This window comes from Chelonoidis abingdonii, chromosome 7 (assembly GCF_003597395.2).
Source record: "Chelonoidis abingdonii isolate Lonesome George chromosome 7, CheloAbing_2.0, whole genome shotgun sequence".
In the NCBI taxonomy this organism is placed as follows: Eukaryota; Metazoa; Chordata; order Testudines; family Testudinidae; genus Chelonoidis; species Chelonoidis abingdonii.
Genome location: NC_133775.1, coordinates 98,102,864 through 98,125,224, shown reverse-complemented (window position 1 = coordinate 98,125,224; position 22,361 = coordinate 98,102,864). Strand labels below are relative to the sequence as shown.

Sequence of the window (22,361 nt, the reverse complement as noted above, 5' to 3'; positions counted from 1 at the left end):
GGGACTTGGTTCAAATCTGAGGGCTTGGCTACACCTTGAGGAGTTACAGCGCTGGTGGCTTTACAGTGCTGTAACTTGCTCCCCGTCCACAGTGGCAAACGGCATTACACGCACCGTATCTCCCTGGCTACAGATGGTTGTACTCCACCTCGACAAGAGCCAATAAAGAGAACAGCGCTGGTGCTCGCAGCACTGGAAGTGCCAGTGTAAACAGTGATTATCTTACTACGCTTGTAACTGACTCCGGAACCTTCCCATAATGCCTTTTTAAGTAAAGATAACACTCTTGTTTTGTTGTGATGTCCTTCTCTTTCTTTTTGTGAACTCGGGGCTCCCGGAGCTGCTTAGCTAGAAAAAAACCCAGCTACTGTTTGCTCAAGCGAGGCAGGGCAGAGGGATTCCCTTTGGATATGTTTGTCCTCAGGAGACAGATACGCAGACATGGCATGCGGAGGCAGGCTGCGGGGGGGGGTGCAATTCGGAGCAGCTGCTTATCTGGTCTGTGAGGAAGAAAACAAAGAGGGTTATTTGCATTTAGTGAATGAGAGAGAGGTGGGGAAGGGGTTGGAACTTGCAAGGCAGGGAGCTGACACAGTGTCAGGTCCAAAAATCCACTCTTTCTGTCTCCTCCACGCTCCCTGTCACACTCCACCCCACCCTCCTCTTTTGAAAAGCACATTGCAACCACTTGAATGCTGGGATAGCTGCCCATAATGCACCACTCCCAACACCGCTGCAAATGCTGCAGATGTGGCCACAACAGTGCGCTGGTAGCTGTCAGTGTGGCCACACTGCAGCACTTTCCCTACACAGCTGTATGAAGATAGCTTTAACTCGCAGTGCTGTACAGCTGCAAGTGTAGCCAAACCCTGAGTGGCTAGCTAATCTGGCACTGTGGTCCCTATGTGCCAAGGTCCCCAGACCTGAAGTAGCCTGCATAGCAAGGCTCCCTGCTGTTGATCTGGCAGGGAATTTTGTCCGTGACTCAGCAAGTTTGTCAAACCTGACTGACTGTCACAAGAAATTTCTGGTTCAACAAATCAGCATTTTTCAAAGAAACTTGGTTTTGTCAGAAAATTTCCAACCACCTCATCTTGGAACTCTTATGTCCTTAAGATAGATGAAGACAAGACACTATCATCTACAGTAGAAAGTTGTATGTATCTAATATATGACTAAATATAGTACTGCTTTGTTATATAACATAACTCGACCCAATACTAAATTTTCCTGCTAACTAGTTTGAGGTAGTTAATAATGCCATCCACTACATCTTAAGTTTGATTTAACTTAGTAGGTACTATCACCTATCATCACTCTGATACCCTGTTTTTCTGTTGTTTTTCCTCTCAGTTTCAACATCTTTTTGCTTTTAGAGTGTACTCTCTTGATATCTCATCATATGGCAGGTATTCCCTGCCTGCATCTGGTTATAGATATATGTGGACATGACATTAGCTATGTGGTGCTATATTTTACTTTGTCTAAATGTAGGCCACTCTACTTTACGAATGAAAACAATAAAGACCATATGAAAATAGAATAAGCATCATAAGAGTATGAATCTCTTTTTATCTAGGGAGGCCAGAAGTTACTTCATTCTGAGGAAGAAAAGAAGTAAACTTTGCTTATTTCCACACTTAGATAAATAAACTTATATGAACAATGAGTGCTAAGGGAATGAAATGAGGTTAAAGAGGCCACCATCTGTAAGAAGAGAAAACTTTAACCCTATGTCAGAAGATCGAGGAACTCAGATGTACAATGCATCTATACAACCAAGAGCTCAGCAGCAGATGTAAGAGGGAGGAGAACTAGCTCTCAAAATCTGAGGGTGGATCATCAAAAAAATTTTTTACTGCACAAGTAGGTGCAACAAAGGAAAGATTGGGATCTTAGCTTCCAAGTTGATGGTAGTCAGCATCTGGCACTAATCTTTGCTGTCTCAAGGAAACACCAATATTGTTAGTCTAAGTGATAAATCACCATATGAGAACATGCAGAGACCTGCCTGGCTCACTGTGAGTTGGCTTTATTTGTATTTTAAGGTTACAATCACTAGGCCCAATTCTGCAGGCAGGCAGTCCCATTGTGGTCAGTGGGGCTATTAATAAAGTCACGTGAGTCCTACTCAGTGTAAATAAAGAATGTGGCTTGTGTTTCTGTCAGCATCCTCCCCAGTGCCTCAGTCTCAGATATTGGTTGTTAGAGGTGGTATTTATATGGAAATTTTCATGAAAATATGTTTGTGTGGAGTCATGAATTATTAGCTCAGCTTTAAATTAGATAGTCTGTTACACACCCACTTATGGTTGAAATTCAAAAGATGACATATAGTCTGGGAATATACGGTAGGTCTCTTGGTGACTGTTGTGTATAAATCAAATTAAAATATGAAAGCTAGCTTTACTAGAAATGGCAGTAATTAATGTTTTTGCAAGAGATGCTGTCGACAGCGCTGATCCTGTAAAGACTTAATCACATCCTTAGTTATAAACACGAGTGATGCCATCAATTCATCTGGGCTTATTCACTTCCTCAAAACTAAGCACATAAGTCTTTACAGGATTGGTATCTGTTTTACAAGTAAAACCAAAATAGTTAATATAACAAAATCCCTTCGATCTGCGATCTTGTAACCCAAAAGGGAAAAAAATATTGATTTGAATTAATTAAGGTTTTATGCTTTTCACTGTAATTGATCAAAAATGATGACTCTGATGGATAACCTACTGATCCATTAAATACTTGAAGTTGTAGCTATTTAGTTATTGCGTAGAGCCTCATAAGCACTTCACTCTGACAGGGACTATGTTTTAGTGGGTCCGTGTTTATGCTACCTATGAATTATTCCTGTATATTTCAAAACAAAAAAATTCTCTTTTTCCTTGTAGGAATCCAGAAGCTTTGAAGGCACAAGAAGAAAAGGTAGGAAAAATATAGGTTTTTTCCCCCCCTCAATTTGTTTGTCATTGTTGATTGATCTTGAGGTAACATGTTGAAACAAATGTGAATCTACACACTTGAAAGAGGCTACTGTTGTGCAAATTTTCAAGAGCCTGCTTCATAACATTTGGCTTTCAGATTTTATGAAAACCCACCTCCAGATGTTTGCATGGAAAAAGAATTCAATGCAAAGTAGCATGACAGAGCCTTGGGGATATGTGAGATGGGTTTTTTTTTTTCCTTTCCTCCTAGTGTCACTTAAGAACACACTAGCTGACTACGGGATTCAGGCTCAGACATTGAAATCTGCTAGGGAATAAAAAGAATCACTTGTCCCAAATCCACTGCAGTTGCACTGAGAATTTCCATTGCAGAAAGGAAATGTCAGTGTTTGAGATGCTCCCACTAAGGCAGTCTTGAAAATAACAGAGGTGAGCATTGATCACCAGCTTGTTGTGGACATCATCTTTATGAATAATTAGGGCAAGTAAATATCCATCTTCCCATGAGCTGGCACAAAGGTACCATGTATACACAAGATAGCTCTTTGTAATGCTTTTTATCTATTCAGTTAAAAGTACTTTAAATTCTATGAATAAATCCCATTATATTTTACTGAAATGAAATTGAAAATCCTGTTATCCTTGTTGCTCATGTAAGTTGCCATTTTAATGTATTTCTCAAAAAGATACCTGCATATAGTCCTCCCCCCCGTTACCCCCCGCCCCGCAAATCGTGATGCTAGAATATTCTGCATGAGCCAACTAGTTGGAAGCAACACATAAAGGTACCTGATAGTTTAGCGGGGTTTTGGAACAGTAAAGGAGGAGGATGTTTTGTAAATATTGCCTGGGAATGTGGCCAAGTTGTGTAAGAGGGAAAGAGAATATTATAAGGATGGGATGAGGAAGGTTAGAAGTAAAGATGGAACATGTGATGCTCTGACTTACCTGTACTGCCACAAATGCAATTTCTCTCTCGTTGATTCAGGATTTGGGCAACGGTATGATACTAAATGGCACACAGGAGAGTATTAGGCCTGCGAGCAGGTTACTTATTGTAATCACTAACGTCCATCTATACAGGTGTTTTTAAAACCAGCATTTCACCTGAACTGGTAACATCATTCTGAGTTTTAGAAGTGACAGGGGGACCCACAATGGATGCAGTGAGTGGCCAGTTTAAATTAATTCTTGTCAGCCGCCTCTCCAGACCATCAACAAAATGTCACAGACAATTACCTGATTGTTTTGTGAATAAAGACCATCCAGGGCTTAAAAAGGAAAGGGAGAATGCCATCAGGAGGTACTGACTGATCATCATTAGATTTTTTTAACATGTATCTACAATTGTGTGGATACAACCAGTTGCTATAGACTCCAGGAAAGAAGGAAGAGGGTGATGGGGGATGCCATCACCAAATGGGTAATAACAGCTATAGCAATTAGAAAGTTTGTTCAAAGGTACATAAATGTTAAATAAAAGAGTCATGCCAGTGTACTGCTACTTGAGCTCAGATCCCCCTTCCTAAAACTGTTTTTGAATTAGCAACTAATTGGCAGCTGTCTCTAGCAGCTCTTTTATTGTTATAGACAGATGGAGGAAAATCAGCTATCAAAGAACTCATTCTGTTTATCATTAATTTTGATTTTGTTTAGCAGATGTTTTCTGGATCTCTCAGTCACCTGCCTAATCTGTTTTGGTATAATGTGAAGTGGGTAACAGTCATCCATTAAACAGATTAATAAATTCCCTAATTTCATTCTGGTAGCTTCCTTAATTGCTCCAAACATACAGAATTCTGAGAAGCAGGCGGTAAACCATCATGGGTTTTGTTGTATCGTGGATAATAAAAGGTCAATTACAAATATATGTTGCCATCTGGGCAGACATTGAGCTTTTGTTTTTTCTTTGCAGTAGGTTTGTATAAGAAGGAGTTCTGTACGTTCCCAAGAAAGTAGGTCAAACTGAAACAGTAGAGAGATTTTGTTATGTATTTTTGTTATATGACCATTGTTAAAGAAGAAATCTGATTAGCTGAGGTGCATGTATCTGCCTTGCCAGTAGCTGGCACTCAGGAGTTAACTTGCTAAAAAGTGTATCGCTCCTTTAAAAAAAAAAATCAAGATATCAAGTTATATCAGATACCCATAAATTATAGGTGGCTGAAATTACTTAGGTAGGCATTTTCAAAAGTGCACACCATTGGTCTAACTCTGCTCCTGCTGAAGTCAATGAGAGTTTTACCATTGATTTAAGAGAGATCAGAATTAGGCCAATGTGGATCACTTTTGAAATCTCAGACTTGACAGTGACATCTCTCAGGCAGATGAAGGTTTTACATAACTCTTTCAGACGGTTGAAGATGTTTATTCATATAACTCATATTACCTCACAATACACTGGGTATCAGCATAATTTCCAGTTGTGTTGCTATTTATCTATATAGATATAAAGTACCAGAACTGCCGAAGAAGGTTTGCTGTGGCCCAAACAAAGTTGTCTGATCTCTTGACTGACAGTTTTGAGTCAGTGCTGAATATGAGATCCCCTAAAGAAATGTGAGGTTATGTGCTTTGAAATTAACCCATTATGAAACCACATATTACTGTGATTCTTTTTTAAATTCAGGCCAACAAGGTATAAGGTTCAATGATTTTCTGCCTTTTTTTTTTCTGGGGCAGTTTTACTACTGAAAATAACTGAACCGCAGTTTTATGCCCATATTTTGTTGAGGATGCAGATATTAGCTGCTCAGGGCCGGTGCAACCATTTAGGCGAACTAGGCGGTTGCCTAGGGCACCAAGATTTGGGGGCGCTAAAAAGCGGCGCCCCCCCAAAAAATTTTAAATGGTTGCAGTGGCCGCTGCTGGATAGGTAGTCTGAGCTACCGGCAGCCCAGGGCGCCCCCGGGTCAGGGAGCCGCCGCGGCAGCCCAGGGCGCCCTCGGTAAGGGAGCCGCTGCAGCGGCCCGGCAGCCCAGGGCGCCCCCGGGTCAGGGAGCCACCGCCAGCCCAGGGCGCCTTTGGGTCAGGAGCCGCCGCGGCAGCCGCAGCCCAGGGCGCCCCCGGGTCAGTAGCGCCACGGCGGCGCCCGCAGCCCAGGGTGCCTCCGGGTCAGGAAGCCGCCGCAGCGGCTCCGGCAGCCCAGGGCGGCCCCCGGGTCAGGGAGCCCGCCGCCGCGGCCCGGTAGCCCAGGGCACCCCCGGGTCAGAGGAAGCCGCGCGGTGGCCCGGCAAGCCACAGGGCACCCCGGGGTCAAGGGAGCCACCACAGCAGCCTGGCAGCCCAGGGCGCCCCGCCGGTCAGGGAGCCGCCGTAGCAGCCCTGGCAGCCCAGGGCGCCCCCGGGGTCAAGGAGCCCCCTGCGGCGGCCCAGCAGCCCAGGGCGTCCCCCGGGTCAGGGCGCTCCATGGCAGCCCGGCAGCCCAGGGTGCCCCCAGGGTCAGGCACCCCCGCGGCAAGCCCAGGGCGCCCCGGGATCTCAGCGGTGGTCTGGTGGAGTGGAGGAAGAAAGAGGACCCCACGCTCATGCATTGGCAAGGTAAGCAAGTGCCTCCCCACAGGTCGGCCTCAGGTGCCTGGGGTCCTGCCCCCTTGTCCTTGGCTGGTCCCTGCTCCTGCTCCCCTTGTGCCTGGACGGCTGGAGAGAAAGCAGCCTGCAGAGCTGAGCTGCCCCATGCCCCCAGGCACTCCCCTGACTCCATCCCCCCCACAGCCCTGACCCCCAGCTCTGAGCCTAGTCCTTCTGAGCTGAAACCCCTTGATTCCTCCCCCCCACAGCTCTGACCCCCAGCTCTCGAGCTCAGTCGCTCGGAGCTGGAAACCCCTGACCCCATCCCCCCAACAGCCCTGACCCCCGCTCTGAGCCCAGTCCACTGAGTCGGACACCCCCTGACCCTATCTCCCCACATCCTGAAGCCCAGCCCTGTGAACTGGGCACACCCCTGAACCCAGAGCCCAGCTCCCCTCAGCCCATGGTACCACCATCACAATCACCCAGCAACTGCCCACTAAGTAATGCAAATGTATACATCCATTACAGCTTTTAATGTTTTTAAATATTGTATTTAGTATTTTCAAATTATTACAAATTAATTTTGAATGTATCACTAGTTATTTTTTACATTTCCTAATACATGTTACAATAGTATTGCAAATGTTTTATGGAAGGGGCCCCCGATTTTGCTTTGCCAAGGCCCCTGAGTCCCTGGGTGGCCCTGTCTGACTTTTAAAGCCCTGCTGCTGTGTTTTGCCTCCCAACAGCAGGGCTAAGCCTGTGAGTGACCCCATGCAGCTGCCTGAAGAAGTGCTTGAGGAATCATGCAGAAGGAGCGTTGATATTTGTTTGAGTTCTCTCCTCATGGAGGTTGTGTTCCACTTGTGCAGGAAGCATCTCAGCAGGACTCTTAGCCGCAGCACCTTGCTCAGTTTGTAGATTTGTAGTGCACCATCACCAGGGCTCAGTCTGGCACCGCTACCCCTCACCAGTGCCCAGAAGCAGTCAAAAAAGTTGGATGGACTGGTTAGGTTATTGTCATGCTGTTGCCTGGCCAGTGTAGAGACCACTGAATGCATAGTATTCCTCTATGATTTCGTTCCTGAGCAAAATTGGCATGTTATGAGGTAGTGCCTGTGAGGGACAGGTGTCTGTTTATGTATCCAGCCATCATGTCTTAGGTCTTCTTTGGGGGAGCTTTTCCATCCTGCTTTCATTGGTGACATCTGTGATGCTCTGGTAGACTCTATGAAGACAATACTCTGACAGGAGCACTGGCAATACATCACGAGTTGATGCAAAGGCTTTAACAAAAACCATTTTCTAGTTTCAAGTTTCTTGTTTCTCTTGTTTTGTGGTATGACATATTGTTTGAGATCAACCATAACTACAAACAACTTCAGGCAAAAGAATTTTGTATATATGTGATGCCTTAATCAACTGGAGAAGCCAAGAAGTTTCTTGTGGGCCGCAGAAGTGACGCAGCCTTTTGAGAAACATTGGTGGATGTAGGTGAAACTTGTGGAGGAGTTGGATGTGCCGGCACTTTTGAACCAGAAATCCAATCCGTATAGAAGAAGAAGGAAGCAGTTCACATATGAAGCAGTATGACGAACCTATTTATGATCGGAAAGAAAAATTCAAAGTGAACTTTTTTACTTTGCAGTCATTGACACAGCAAATACATTTTCGGTTGAGAAAGATTCACATTGATGCAGCAATTAGTTCAGTATTTGGCTATATATGATGTTCAGTTTGCAAAAATAAACACCAAAGCAAATTATGGAACATTGCTTGAATCTGGAGAAAGCTTTGCACATAGTGAGTCCAAAAATATTGATGCCTTGACTTGTGCAGTGAATTGCAAGCTATTGCAAGATGAGTCCAAAGGAGTTCATCACCGCAAGATATATTGAACTTCATACGGAAAATAAGCTGACAGATAGTGTCCCTAACACAGTTATTGCTCTTCGCATCCTCTTGACTCCCCAGTTTTCTGTGGCCAGTGGTGGAGCGAAGCTTCCTCGAAGCTCAGTTGATAAAAACATATTGCGAACATCAATGTGCAACAAAGACTTGTTGGGCTATCTACCTTGTCACCAGAACATGACATTGCTCACAGCATTGACTTGGAGAAACTTGTTTCTAAATTTGCTAAACTTAAAGCGCGGAAACATAAATTCTAAATTATAACATGTTACTCTGTGACTGTGTAGTGTGTATAATGTATGTGATTTTTGGGGAGGGGGGAGCAAGATGGAAGTTTCGCCTAGGGCGCAAAATATCCTTGCACCGGCCCTGTAGCTGCTAGATGTCTAATGATCTAATAATTCAGTTCTGTGCCTATGAAAATAAAGGCCATGAGTAAAACTTTCAAAATTTCCTAAGGGCCAGATTTTTAAAGGTATTTAGGCATGTTGTGGTATTTGCAAAAGGACCTAGGCCCTAATTCCCACTGATTTCAAAGAGTGTTAGGTGCATTGGTGCTTTTGAAAAATCATACTTTGTGCCGGAATACCTTTAAAAATCTGGCCCTAAGTAATTTAGGACCCTAACCCCCATTTTCAAAAGGGATTTAGGAGATGTAATCTCATTGATAATCATTGAGATTTAGGCTCAAATCACTTAGAAAACTGTGAGACTTAGGCTCCTAAGTTAGGCTCCTAAATTATTTAAGTGTTTTTGGACATCCCCCTTTCCCCTGAATATCAGTTAATATTGTCTACAGTTCTCTTAAGTAAAATTGACATGGCCAATAACAATAATTCTGATTCACCACTGCCTTGCATCTTGTGTGGTCATTTTCACTGGGCAAAGTAGGTGTAAAATGCTCCTGAATAACTATGGTAGTGTTTTATGCAAGTGTAAATGGTTACGTGAGGAGCATGGCAGTCTAGAATCAGGCCCAATTAAGTATTTCCAGTCACAAGCATGTTTTGTTGCATCACATTCATTTTCTCCAAGCAGTCTCAGTGCCATGAATACGATCTATCAAGATGAATTGCGCAGAATGTCGGACTGCAATACAAACAGTCTATGTAAAGTGATTGTCCAGTTCTGGGGTAATTCAGCCTATCTGTAATCAAAGTATGTTTGTAGAATTACAAACAGCACAGAAGTCAAGAATTGAATGCTACCAAGCATGGTAGATGTTATGTATCTGATCACAGAAAAATGTGGAAGGATTTTCTAAAATCAATGGACATTTTTATTCAGTGCTTCTACATATGTTATTCAATGTCTTCCTTTCCTAAAAGTCCCTTCAGCTGTTCCTGAATAAAACTGTTTGTCCTGTAATGCTGTTTGTAAAACAATGAGGAAAAATGGCATTAGAACAGGACATGAAGAGTGTTAAAAGAATATGATTTCTGCTTTGCACAGAAACATTTATTATATGTCTGTATTTAGAGATAGGATGATCCAATTTGAGATTTAGGTCTGCTGTATAATGACCATTGGCTCTGACACAATGGCTTTTATCTGAGGATCTCAAAACTAGAGCTGTCTGGGAAAAAAAGGTCCTGTGGAAAATTTCAACTTTTTGACAAAAAGTTAAATGTGAAAATTTTGGGCTGAAAACTGAGTTTCTATTTGGAAGATTCCACCATGTTTTCCTGTTCCATCGAGCCTCTGTGATGGGAGTCAAATAGCATGATGCATCATGTGAGATGTAGTCCATCTGGGGAGCCAATCCCCTAGAGGAGAATGGGGCATGGGAAACTGAATGACAACTCCAGGGAGGTACCGTGGTTGCTCAGAAGGACATTGTTTATTTTGAACTAAACTGAAATTTTGATTTAGTTCCATAAAGCAAAGCAAACTTTTTGACATTTCCAAATAGTTCTTGATGGAAATTTTTCTTGGATCTCTGGGATTCCATTCCTCAACTAACAAATTACATTTTCTGTGGAAAGCAGACAATTTTTGTGGATAAAAATGTATTTCATTTTGGTGGTTGTTGAAAAAACAGTTCTGATGGAAATATTTTGACCAGACTTACTGAAAACTTTTCTACAAACGTCAACGGGTCAATTGTGGCTATCTTTCGTTGTGTAGCTGTAGAAGTTCTAGTTAAACGGACAGTCTTTGAGTTCCCTGTATGTGAGGATGTCTCCAGGCTGGCACCAAAGGGAAATTAAGACCCTGCTCCAATGCCCATTGAAGTCAATGGATGTATTTCCGTTGACTGCAGCAGGCACTAGATCAGGTCCTAATTGCTATGGAGGGGCAATTCCTTCCTGAGCACAGCTGCTGCTGATTTTATACTCTAAAGTGTGGAAATTTATTTCCATCTTAATTCTGGTTAATGTAATTGCAGATTAATTTTTATTCATGTGTCTAACCATTATTTGAATTTTACATTTTGAATAAAAATGATCTGTGAACTGAAAAAAAGGAAATTCTAGAAGTTGATTAGATGCTGAATAAATATTTCCACATTCTCAATTTTAAACATATTAAGCTATTCTTTTCGCTTTGATTCCCATGGGAGTTGCACTCATGTAATAGAAAGCAGAATATGGGGCACTGAACCTAATTTGGAGGGCTGGATTTCGGAAAAGGCACATGAGGTGAATAAGGGCATAGTTTGACCTATTGCCTTTTTTTGCTGAATGTCCCCTAGATTTCATTTTAAGGGAAAAGTTGGAACAGACTGGCTAGCTTATACCCTATTAGTCTTTTTTATGTAACCCTCTCTTCTCCTTCGTAAAATAAATAATCCTAATAATTTTAATTTCCTTTCATAAAGAAGCCCTTTGCAGCTTACCTTTAAAAAATATCCATTGCTCTTCTCCAGACGTTTTCTACTTGTAGTCTACTTTGTACGATTGCATAACCAAAACTGTGTGCAATACTTGAAATGAGGATGCACTATTGAGTCACATAATTCTCATTTTCTGTATTGTTCTCTATCCCCTGCTTAATACATCCCAGCATCCTATTCAAAATGAATTGCATAGACATCTTCATTGAGCCAGATGCAGTATGATCAATGTCTGACCTAGGCCACACATCCATTCTATTTTGCTGTCTGAGCAGCGGACTTCAAAGTGAAACTTACTAATGTCCTTAGTAAGATTAAATTGTTAGTTTCCCTGCAAGTTCCTTTGTGCTCTCTACAGGCTGTAAAGGGAAACGTTATATATTTTTCAAATAAATTTGACTTTGAAATCTGCTGTACTGCGTAAAAGAGTGAAATATTGCCAGAGAACAACTGGAACGAGAGAACAAATGAGTAGGCAGAGAGGTGAGGTAAGGGAAGCAACAGCTCAGGAGGTATAGAAAGAGGAACTGTAGGCATTGCAAATGGGAGGAGGAATCCTGAGCCCAGAGAGAATGAGAGCAAAGATGCAGCAAACTAAAAGGGTAACAGAGAAAGTTGGGTAGACAGTGGGGCAGAATCAGAAATGGGCTCACATGAGTAGACAGGAAAGGAAGCATTTCATCTGACTTGTGAAAATGTCTATTAACGGTTTCCAAAGAACCATTTCCAAATGAAGAGAAGGAGCATTTGACTTAAGAGTGGGCAGTTTTACCTTTAAATGTCAGTGAGCTCTCACCACATATTGACCACGGATGACTAAATCATACCCACCAGTTCCAATGCATCCACTATTTTGGTAAAGGTCTATAGAGAGTTCCAGTAGGTTAGACCAGGCATGATTTAGCCATATTAAGCCTGAAGATTTGCCCTGATCAACTTCCACTCAACCAGTTGATTTATTATTATACCCTTTAATAGTTTTCACAAGCACTTAGGGCCCAATCCTGAGTTGCTGCATAACCTCTGGATGTTCTGAATGCCCTCACCCCCCACCCCTGACTTCACAGGAGTGGAGGCATTCAGCACCTTGAAGGATAAATCCCTTGATGTTGAAACTGTGTGATGAGATAAAATGTGTGCCTAAGTGTATGGTTAATTATATTAAGCCTAAAGGGCCAGATTTTCAGCATATGTAAATTGTCAAAGCTCCATTGAAGTTAATAGAGCTCCACCAATTTACACACCAGCTCAGGATCTAGCCCAAAGACTTCAGTCATCCTATTAATTTGTTTTTATGTTACTCATATTCATCCATTTAACAAATTAGTGTCAAAAATGTTTTTTAAAGGCATTCACCCAAGAAATTATCAAACTGATTTCTTCCACTCTTTGTCCAAATAAGTCTACTAAATGAAATGCATGTCACAAACAACTCTACTAAATGAGATGCATGTCAAGACTTACTCATGGACTAATAACAAACTACCATAAAGATCACAATTTTGACTACTGGTTGTGCATCAAAATGTTAAAACCCTGCTTAAAAGGTGTTAATTATGAACAGCTCCGTGGCAGTATGCAGTTTTGCATTATTTATATTGCATTGATTTAAAATAAAAGTGTTAACTGAGTTTTTGTCATTTTGTTCAGTAGTTGTACAGTGTTTATTTCAATGATTTCCCCACTGTGATAACATAATGAACCAGATCCTCAGCTGGTGTAAATGTGCATTGCTTCACTGAAGTCTGTGGAGCTGCACTAGTTTGCACCAGCGGTGGCTGGGCCCAAGAACGTCAGTAACATTTAATTCTCTAATGCTTGATAGGAATTCCTAATGCCCTAGATGTGCAATTGGCTCAAGAGTTTAAAAACAATGTAAAGAATTCCCATTCCTTCCTTCCCTGCACATTTTAAAGGGCCACAAAATATCCTTAGGGCCTGACCCAAGACCCATTATAAGCAATGAGAGTCATTCTATTGCCTTTAGTGGCCTTTGGATCAAACTCTTAGTCTTGATGGCCAAAGGGCTGGAGGTTATCCCAAGAGCTGGATTTCTTGGATTGTTTCACTGTCTCGGGATAGTTCTGGAAACCATATTCCATGCCAGCACCCACCTTTTAAAAAACCTACACAGTAGCCAAACTTGAAAACTTTTATACAAAAATGGCTGTCTTTTGCAAGGTCATAAAGAGGAGAAATTGCCCTGTGCATTGTTATTTTACTAATTTTAACAATCATTCTCTCTTTGCTTGAAGCAAGAATTCACATCACTATAAATCTCCAGCTGTTTTATCATTTCATTTGAATTTTTATCATCGCTGGATGTTTTCAGGGCATATATTGTCACAAAATTGCAATCTGATTGAGAGGAGAAGGGGAATTGGATGAGGTCACAATAATAATCAAAAGTGAGGCTCACATTAAAAAAAAAATAGACCAGTGCTGTAAAATTATAATACTCCAAATGGTATTTCCACTTCCTTCTTCATGTGCGATACCCTTGCAAAGTATGATGCAATGGAGTAATTAGCTTTGAGGTGGTGGTGTGGAGGAATGGATGGAAATTAATGAAGGTAAAGACAACTCTTCTAGCAGCTGTCAAAGGCAATCTTACACTCTTTCTGGTGTCAGGATCTTCCCAATGTGAAGAAATGATGAAGTTAATTACTTTTGTACAAACCTGTCTGTAGTGAGAGTTAATTATCACTTGACATATTTCTTAGTTTAAAATTAAAACAGCCTGGGGGTTGTGTGGGGGGAATAGTAGAAGAATCAATTCATTAGCCAGTGTCAGGCTCAATATTAAACAGACAATACAGCTGATTTTAGGCAGATCATCCTTTAGTTGCTTCTGATATGTGCATAGATGTGGAATTCTGGACAAGGATGAGCCAGCCAGAAATATACCAGAGTGGTCAGTTTCAGTGAATTCAAATAGTTTAAGTGCCGTTTTCTAATATAAGCAATGCTAACTCCAGTAGCAATGTTTGGCTCTCAAATTATTTTTCACACTCTGAAAATCTAAATCCATTCCTAGTCTGCTCCAGCATTTCCAGTGGTTACAATAAAATAATTGTGAAATATATCCAACTCCTTCAGAAAAGCTGTATGTATTGGTAGAAATACCAAGGGGTTGTTCCCTGAACTAAATTCACGAATAACTGATAATTTTCCACATTTGGAAAGTGTCTGGTTGGGGTGGAGGGAATGGGTAACTTTCCATGGCTGTTAACCTTCATTATATAGTATTCAGATATGTAACTTTGCTAGTGTCATGAGTTAGATGAACCCCCTAGATGGGTTTAAGAACCTCCTTGAACAGCAAGACACAAGATAGCTGCTACAAGCAAACCAAATATTAGAATGGGGGCATGCAGACAAGCCTAATCAGCAGTAGGTCCTTGACTCCCTAGAGGGCAGGGAATATGCACCAACAGTGCAAGAGAGCTGAGAGATTCTGACAGTGCTTAATTTGTAATGAAAGAGGTGCCAGGGCTCAAGCAATTTTTTTACATTCATAACTGATGCAACAAGCCCAGAGGTGCCAAGACTAAGAACTGCCAAGCCCTGGCACAAATTAAGCACTGGATTTTGGGGACAAATTAGAATAGGCCAAATAAAAAATGTTCCTTGTCATATGATAAAGCTTACAGTTTAATGTATAGATTTTCAGTTGCTGGAAATTAGTTTCTCTTCTGTTTGGATGTGGCTGAAAGCAGCTGAATTTCTCCATTTGAATACAGAATGAACTGTACTGGCAGCTGAATAAAAACACCCTCATCATACAGGTTTCTTCCCTGGCACAATTAGCTGCTACACCAAGCTTCCTGTCACCCAGTGAAAATGAGAAACACAGATTGAACATGCAAACAAATGTGTTTCTTTTCTCTGCAGCTCCTTTCATTGTCTCTGGATGAGAGTAGCCCTTGTCTCCAAGAAGGATCCTGCTAGGTGGCCATAATATTTAATAAGAGCAGCTTCAGAAATCACACTTTTTCTCTGGTGAAAACCTATAGTTGAAAGGGATCCTAAAAATAAAAAGGTTTCCAACTACATAGGGACTGACATTCTTCTGGTCAGCCTAGTGAAATCCATAGGCTGACTGGCCAGAGGGCAGAGATGACAAAATGCAGGTGATGTTTTTAAAAATATGTCCCTTTTAGGTCACCACATCCTAACCTGAACATGCTGGAGTTTAGTCTGATGTCTGAGCTGTTAGAATGTGAAGCAGACAAATCACAAGCACTCAGTGAAAGCTGTCCGGCATTTGCACTGCAGACATTCCCAATATTTGATATCCAGGGATGCAGCAATTGCTCAGCAATATCAGAAATGGAAAAGCAGGCGTAGAAATCTGTTGGCTCCACTTGAAGTTGCAAGTCCAAAATGATAAATCGCAGTTCTGCTACAGTATATGCATTGTTCTTTTACATAAAGTGGTGCCGCGAAGAGCAAATTGGAAGCCTAATTCAAGAAGTCGGCAGATGTTGCAAGAGGGCAGATTTAAGACTTCAGGGAGTTCACAGGAAGTGCTTGAGAGAGAACTACCAAAGGCATGTGAAATAACTGATGGATTTATAGATGTGAAGAGTGAGAAGGTGTTAAAACACGCAGAGGCTCAGTATACAAATGTGGCAAATATAAACAAGAAAGAAATGAAGTAACAGCTGGAGGGACTTTGGACTGATGGTACAAAGGAGAAAATGCAGAACCCAGAGGCAAATACATCCTACCTACCATTCTGGGTTGTTTTACAGACATCTTGGAGTGGAAGAGGGGAAATAAGGAACTTCTTTAAGGAGCAAGAAGCCACAAAGAATTCAGGACGTCTGTTGATTTTGAAGTGACTCCAAATCTCAGCCAAATCCATTAAAATGTTTGAAAAGACAATATTTCAAATGAATAGGGGGCAAATTGTTTTTTGAACGTGATCCTAGGAGGAGGAGGAAGCCCAGTGAAGAAGGTCTTGCGAGTTGTCTGTACTGGGACCAGTCCTAATCAACATATTCATAAGTGATCTGGAAAAAGGGGTATGTAGTGAGGTGGCAAAATTTGCAGATGATACAAAACTACTCAAGATAGTTAAGTCCCAGGCAGATTGTGAAAAGCTACAAAAGGATCTCACAAAACTAGGTGACTGGGCAACAAAATGGCAAATGAAATTCAATGTTGATAAATGCAAAGTAATGCACATTGGAAAACATAATCCCAACTATACATACAAAATGATGGGGTATAAATTAGCTGTTACCACTCAAGAAAGAGATCTCAGAGTCATTGCTGATAGTTCTGTGAAAACATCCACTCAATTTGCAATGACTGTCAAAAAATCAAACAGAATGTTGGGAATCATTATGAAAGGGATAGATAATCAGCTGAAAATATCATATTGTGTCCCTATAAATCCATGGTACGCTCACATCTTGAATACTGCATGCAGATGTAGTTGCCTCATCTCAAAAAAAGATATATTGGACTTGGAAAAGATTCAGAAAAGAGCAACGAAAATGATTAGGGGTATGGAACAGCTTTCATATATATTGCCTAGAGAGGTTGTGGAATCTCCATCTCCGGAGATATTTAAGAGTAGGTTAGATAAATGGCTATCTGGGATGGTCTAGACAGCATTTGGTCCTGCCATGAGGGCAGGGGACTGGACTCGATGACCTCCCGAGGTACCTTCCAATCCTAGAATCTATGACTCTATATGAAGAGAGATTAATAAGACTAGGACTTTACAGCTTGGAAAAAAGACAACTAAGGGGGGGATATGATTCTGTAAAATCATGTCTGGTGTGGAGAAAGTAAATAAGGAACACAAGAACTGGGGATCACCAAATGAAATTAATAGGCAGCAGGTTTAAAACAAGCAAAAGGAAGTATTTCTTCACACCATGCACAGTCAACCTGTGGAACTCTTTGCCAGAGGATCTTGTGAAAGCCAAGACTATAACAGGGTTCAAAAAAGAACTAGATGGAGGATCGGTCCATCAATGGATATTAGCCAGGATGGGCAGGGATGGTGTCCCTAGCCTCTGTTTGCCAGAAGCTGGGGTTGAGCGACAGAGAATGGATCACTTGATTACCTGTTCATTTCCTCTGAGGCACCTGGCATTGAACACTGTAGGAAGACAGGATACTGGGCTAGAAGTGCCTTTGGTCTGACCCAGTGTGACTGTTCTTATGTTGTCCTAGTGACAGCGGTTTTTGTGAGAATAGGGAACCATTATAAGAGTGCATATTAACCCTTTAGGAGTTTGTACAGCCTAGGATAGATTGACCGTAGCCCTGACCTGTAGAAAGTAGCCTGAGAATTTCAGCACCTGCTGGTGGTCAGTCAGGTGTATAAGTTGTCTGAATCAGATTGCTGGAGCTTCTCAAATAAAGAACAGTAGCCCTCTACCGGTGTTGGTGTGCCTACCTGGTTTTACTTCTCCAAGACACTACAGTATTAAAGAAACCCTAACACTCAGCAGTGGAGCAATTCATGTTGTTGTTTTAATTTATAAAATGAAACCATTCAGGGCTCTGGGTTAATAACAATTCGCTATATAAAACATACACATTTGTCCACAATGTCAGCACAAAAATCCCTCCATCCTTCCCCACAAAACTTGAACCGCTCCCCATTCAACCCAGTTCTCAGGGTCTGGGTAGAAAAGACCAGGATTACAATGTGCCCTGAGGCTCAGCACTCAGGCTGTCTCCCAGACTGAGTTGAAGGAAGAGGAAGTAATTAAAATAGAATGGCTTGCTTTCAAGTGAAGAGTTGTTGGCTCAAGTACCTTCTCTGTTATCAATAGCCAGGTTAAAATGCAAGGAGAGAGCCAGACTTGAAGGCATCTGTTTCTGATTATTCCAGATGGTGCATTGCTATCCATATGAAAAATTCCTTTTCTCTCCTCTACCATGTAAGCCTGCTTAAATGTCTTGCTCTGATGCAAACCTTGGCATAGGTGACTGAGATGTCCAGTACAACACCTGCTTTGTGGGCAGGTGCTTCTGCAAGGTGCAGATTGATTTGAGCAGCCTTAGTGAAGTATACTAAACATATCTGACCGTTGGTCTAGAAGCTAGCCTCATTCTAAGGGTTAAATGAAAAGCTGACAACAGCTATTTCTGTTGCATGGAGTACAGTGTGTTAATACTCACCAGCAAACCAAGTTATCCAGCATCCTCCTGAAATTAGTAAAATGAATTACCCAGACTTTAGGCAACAAAACCCTATAACTAGGATAGTTTATAGGCTCTGTCAAAGATTTTCTGACTCATGATTTACCCTCCCATCCCCTGCCCGGCCCCAACAGTCTCTCTGCTACACAATAATAGGTTTTATTTTCAATTGTAGACTTATTTGCTCTTTTTTAAAAAAAAAAATAGGGCCTTATGTTGAAAGGCGCCAAGGACCAATTCCATTTTAATGTAAAATGCCATTTCTGTCTTCAATTGACATTTTAACCCAGAGGGAGCTCAGTTGGGTTAATGTTTTCTGAGCTGCAACTGACATTCACATATGACAACAGTAAAATAGAGAAATTATACTGCTCTTATCTACTGTGTGTTTAATAATAATCTTGGATAAAGTGAGCTTTTTGGCCTCAATCCTGCATTTGGTTCGATGTGGCTGCACAGTGCCCCAGTGGAACCCCCGGGGTTACATATCTGAATGCAAAGGCGGTGATAGTCTAGCAAATGACTGTAAAGCACTGAAGGCTGCTCTAATTTATGGACCCAACGGGTCAATTGAGTGCTTGGGGATTGTCAGAGCACTGGGATATCCTGACCACACTTTTCTCCTGGTCATGCTTCCTTTACTCTCCATGGAGAGGTGGCATAGGAACCACTACAGTGGGTCTATAACATCAGAAGAGCCCCATAGGCAGGGGAGATCTTCCTCTGGCGGGGTAAACCAACATTAGGGAAGCTTTGTTCAACTGTACTAGCCCAAACCTTCACTAATGCACCAGAGGATCTGGCCACAGTCGTGGAACTGTCAGCATTAACACAGAACACCCTGCCTCCTATGGTGCATAGAGCACTTCCTTGGAGGAAGACCTGCATTAAGTATCAAAAGTAAACTCTACTTTTTTTTTTTTTAATTTGTATTTCAGTGTAATCTTCAGGGCATTTATTGAAAGATGCCAGCTCCAGTACATGTCATGTCATGAAGGATGTGCTATCTAGGGCTACTAGAAAATATGAGATTCTGCATGTGCAGACCTGGAAATGGAGTGCTGATTATGCTAATGCCTGGATGTACAAAAGGAATCAGATGCCTAAGTCCTGTGCCATCCAAAACTCGTGCTGAATTCCTAAACTCACTCAGCACCTAAGTTTTTGCAATAAAAGTTCCCGAGCAGCCTATGTTTCTGCCTCTGAGCATGAGCCCTGCTGTCTCCCTCTAGGTGCTTGAACGCCTGTCTCCTGCCAAAGCCCCAGGGCAATTCATAAACTAGGGGGGAGATAAGCCTCTGCCATGCCTACCAGATTGGGGCCCTGAGACAAGCTCACACAAAACAGCCAGCAGGGCCAGACAAGAAGAGGGCCTTCCGCATCACTATTAAATCAGTTCTGTTGACCAAGCTGCCACCACTTGGGGAGATGGAGTTCCTGCAGTGACAGGAAAAAAACCTTCTATCACTGTAGTCTGCATCTACGCTACAGGGTTACAATGGCATAGCTTTGAAACCATAGTGCCTGTAGTGTAGACGTGGCATCATTTTGTGCATCCAGATTTAAGTGTTTCAGGAGCGCTCTTGAAGAATTGTGGCAGGAGGAAGAGCTGGCAATGCCTGGAGATGGTAAGGGGACCTTAATCATATAAGGGCAAGTTTTATCTTAAAAAAATAAAACACTCAAAAAACGAAAAATAAGGCTCTGGAAAATCTCCCCAGGCCCAGCAGCCAGGAAACAAAGTACCATATTGGTGTATCATTTTAATCTGCTTCATCCTAGTCCAAAAGAGAAATATATTACACTTTGGAGCAAATAATAAAACTCAAGCCTAGATTCTCAGTTGTCTCTTTTGACAGAGATCTTTTGGAGTGTATGGAACCTCGCTGATTTTATACCAGCTAAGGATCTAGTCCACAGTACTCACCAGCAGTTCTGTTATCTTATCCCATCAACACAGCTCTCAAGAATCACTGGTGTCTGTGATTTGAGGGTTGTACAGTTACATGATTACTGGTATAGCAGTGTGTTTATGGTTCCAGAGCTTAGACTGCCAGATTTTCTGTTATAAATCCTCATTTTTCAGGGGGTTTCTGCTTCATTTGTAAATGTTCACTCCAGGCTACATGTTTGCAAAAAATGCCCCAGCTTAGTAATTAACGCTTGTGTGCGTGTGTATATATATTAATAATAAGTTATGAGTCTGTAAAATGGTCCAGTGGTTTTTGGTATTTGGAAAAGAAAAATGCACTGCATGTATGGTAATGTAATTACTTTTCCAGGAAATTTCATAAGGATTTTTATTATGTGCCTAAATACACATTTACTGTACTCAATAGACCAGAATAGATCTGAATAAGCCATTTTGGTCCATTGAGTAAATAAAACAGGTTTCTAAAGCTTTTATAAATATGTATTTAGTCAGTAGATCTCATTGGCTGCTCTGGAGCTGTTCAAGTCTCTCAAATAAATAATACAAATTTAATAACTTTCCATAAGTGTTTCCATGTCTGTCACAACCTTACTGTTGTTTACCTAAACCATTCCACTTGTTTATAATATTTAAAGAGGTTGTTGGATGAGTACTATAGAACTCCAGAGCCTTTGCACATTAATGCAGTGCAGAATAGCATTCTTATATCTGATTGTTTTGCTAGGCAGCTGAGATAGGGAGAAGTGGTGTTGAATATATTTAGGGATGTCATGAAAATTGTCAGGCAGCAGCACTAGTTCCTTCACTTTCTTTGTCTTCCTCCTAGCTGGAGGGTCTCACCACTCACTGTCTATCCCCCACAAGGTGCCTGCTGCTCTGCTTAGAAGAGGAAAAACTTATTTTCCTTCCACTTATCTCTGCTCCAGCTATTTGGCTGGCAAAGTTGGCCCTGCGGGGAGGGATAGCTCAGTGGTTTGAGCATTAGCCTGCTAAATCCAGAGTTGTGCTTTCAGTCCTTGAGGGGGCCATTTGGGGAACTGGGGTAAGAATCTGTCTGAGGACTGGTCCTCCTTTGAGCAGGCGGTTGGACTAGATGACCTCCTGAGGTCCCTTCCAACCCTGATATTCTATGATGTTGTATGCAGCCACACGTTAACTTGCCCCAAGGATTGGATCTGGAGACAGCAATGCCTTCCAATTAAGTGTAAAACTATTGGACTCAGATTGGGAAATCTCAGTAGCTAATAAATTTTGCCACATTGAAATTGGTGTGTGTGAAAAGTGACCCTGGATTGATGTCTCAAGATGCTGAATTCCTTCACTGCTCAGCGTGGGGTGTGGCGGCCTGAGCTTCCTCATCCTGCTCTGTCAATATTGTAATCTGAAAAAAACACTTCTCTAGAGGGGATTCCAACCTCTATGCACATGCAGTACTCTACTGAGATTGCCACTGAGGTTACCAGTTCTAGTGCTTTATTGTGATATGGAAACCTATGGGAAGTCCTCTGACTGATTTCACTGAGGCCATCACATAGTAACACAAAGCCCCAGGTAAAGTCCCCTGAAACCTGGATTTGTCTTCAAACCGTTTTTCTCTGCACAATTGAACAGGAAATCTCACAAAATGCTGCTGCTTACAAGATTTCAATTAACTTCTCATTTCAATCGCAAAGTGAGAAATACTGTACATCGTCCCCGTGTGGTATTTCTGCTTCCCATCCTAGTCAATCCCTAAGGGTGGATTCCTATGGGAATATATTTACTTTAAGCTTACTTAATATATTTGAACATTTTGTTTCGTTTAAGCAGTATGTAATTTTGGAGGGGTTAATTCACAGTTTATTTGGACTAGTTTATTCATTTTCAGCATTTACATTATTTACATATATTATTTTTTTTATTATTTATTTCTTGGTGGTATATTTTTGTTTTTATAGCGGTGTGTAGAGTGTGTTGTGATACAGCATGGCCAGAGGGCAGCATAAGAGTGTTAGCAGGGGGCCTTATTCCCTGCCAAGGGAGGAAGGTTTGCTTTAGATTAACTAGA

General features: G+C 41.7%; 1 protein-coding gene across 1 annotated transcript in view; it reads left to right on the top strand.

Annotated features, from left to right (window-relative positions):
• Positions 1 to 22,361, top strand: part of FSTL4 (follistatin like 4) — a 464,313-nt gene that overhangs the window by 42,345 nt on the left and 399,607 nt on the right. Inside the window, exon 3 of the mRNA XM_075068134.1 lies at positions 2,895 to 2,928. Coding sequence (XP_074924235.1) covers positions 2,895 to 2,928 — 34 coding nt within the window. The remainder of the gene's footprint in view (positions 1 to 2,894; positions 2,929 to 22,361) is intronic.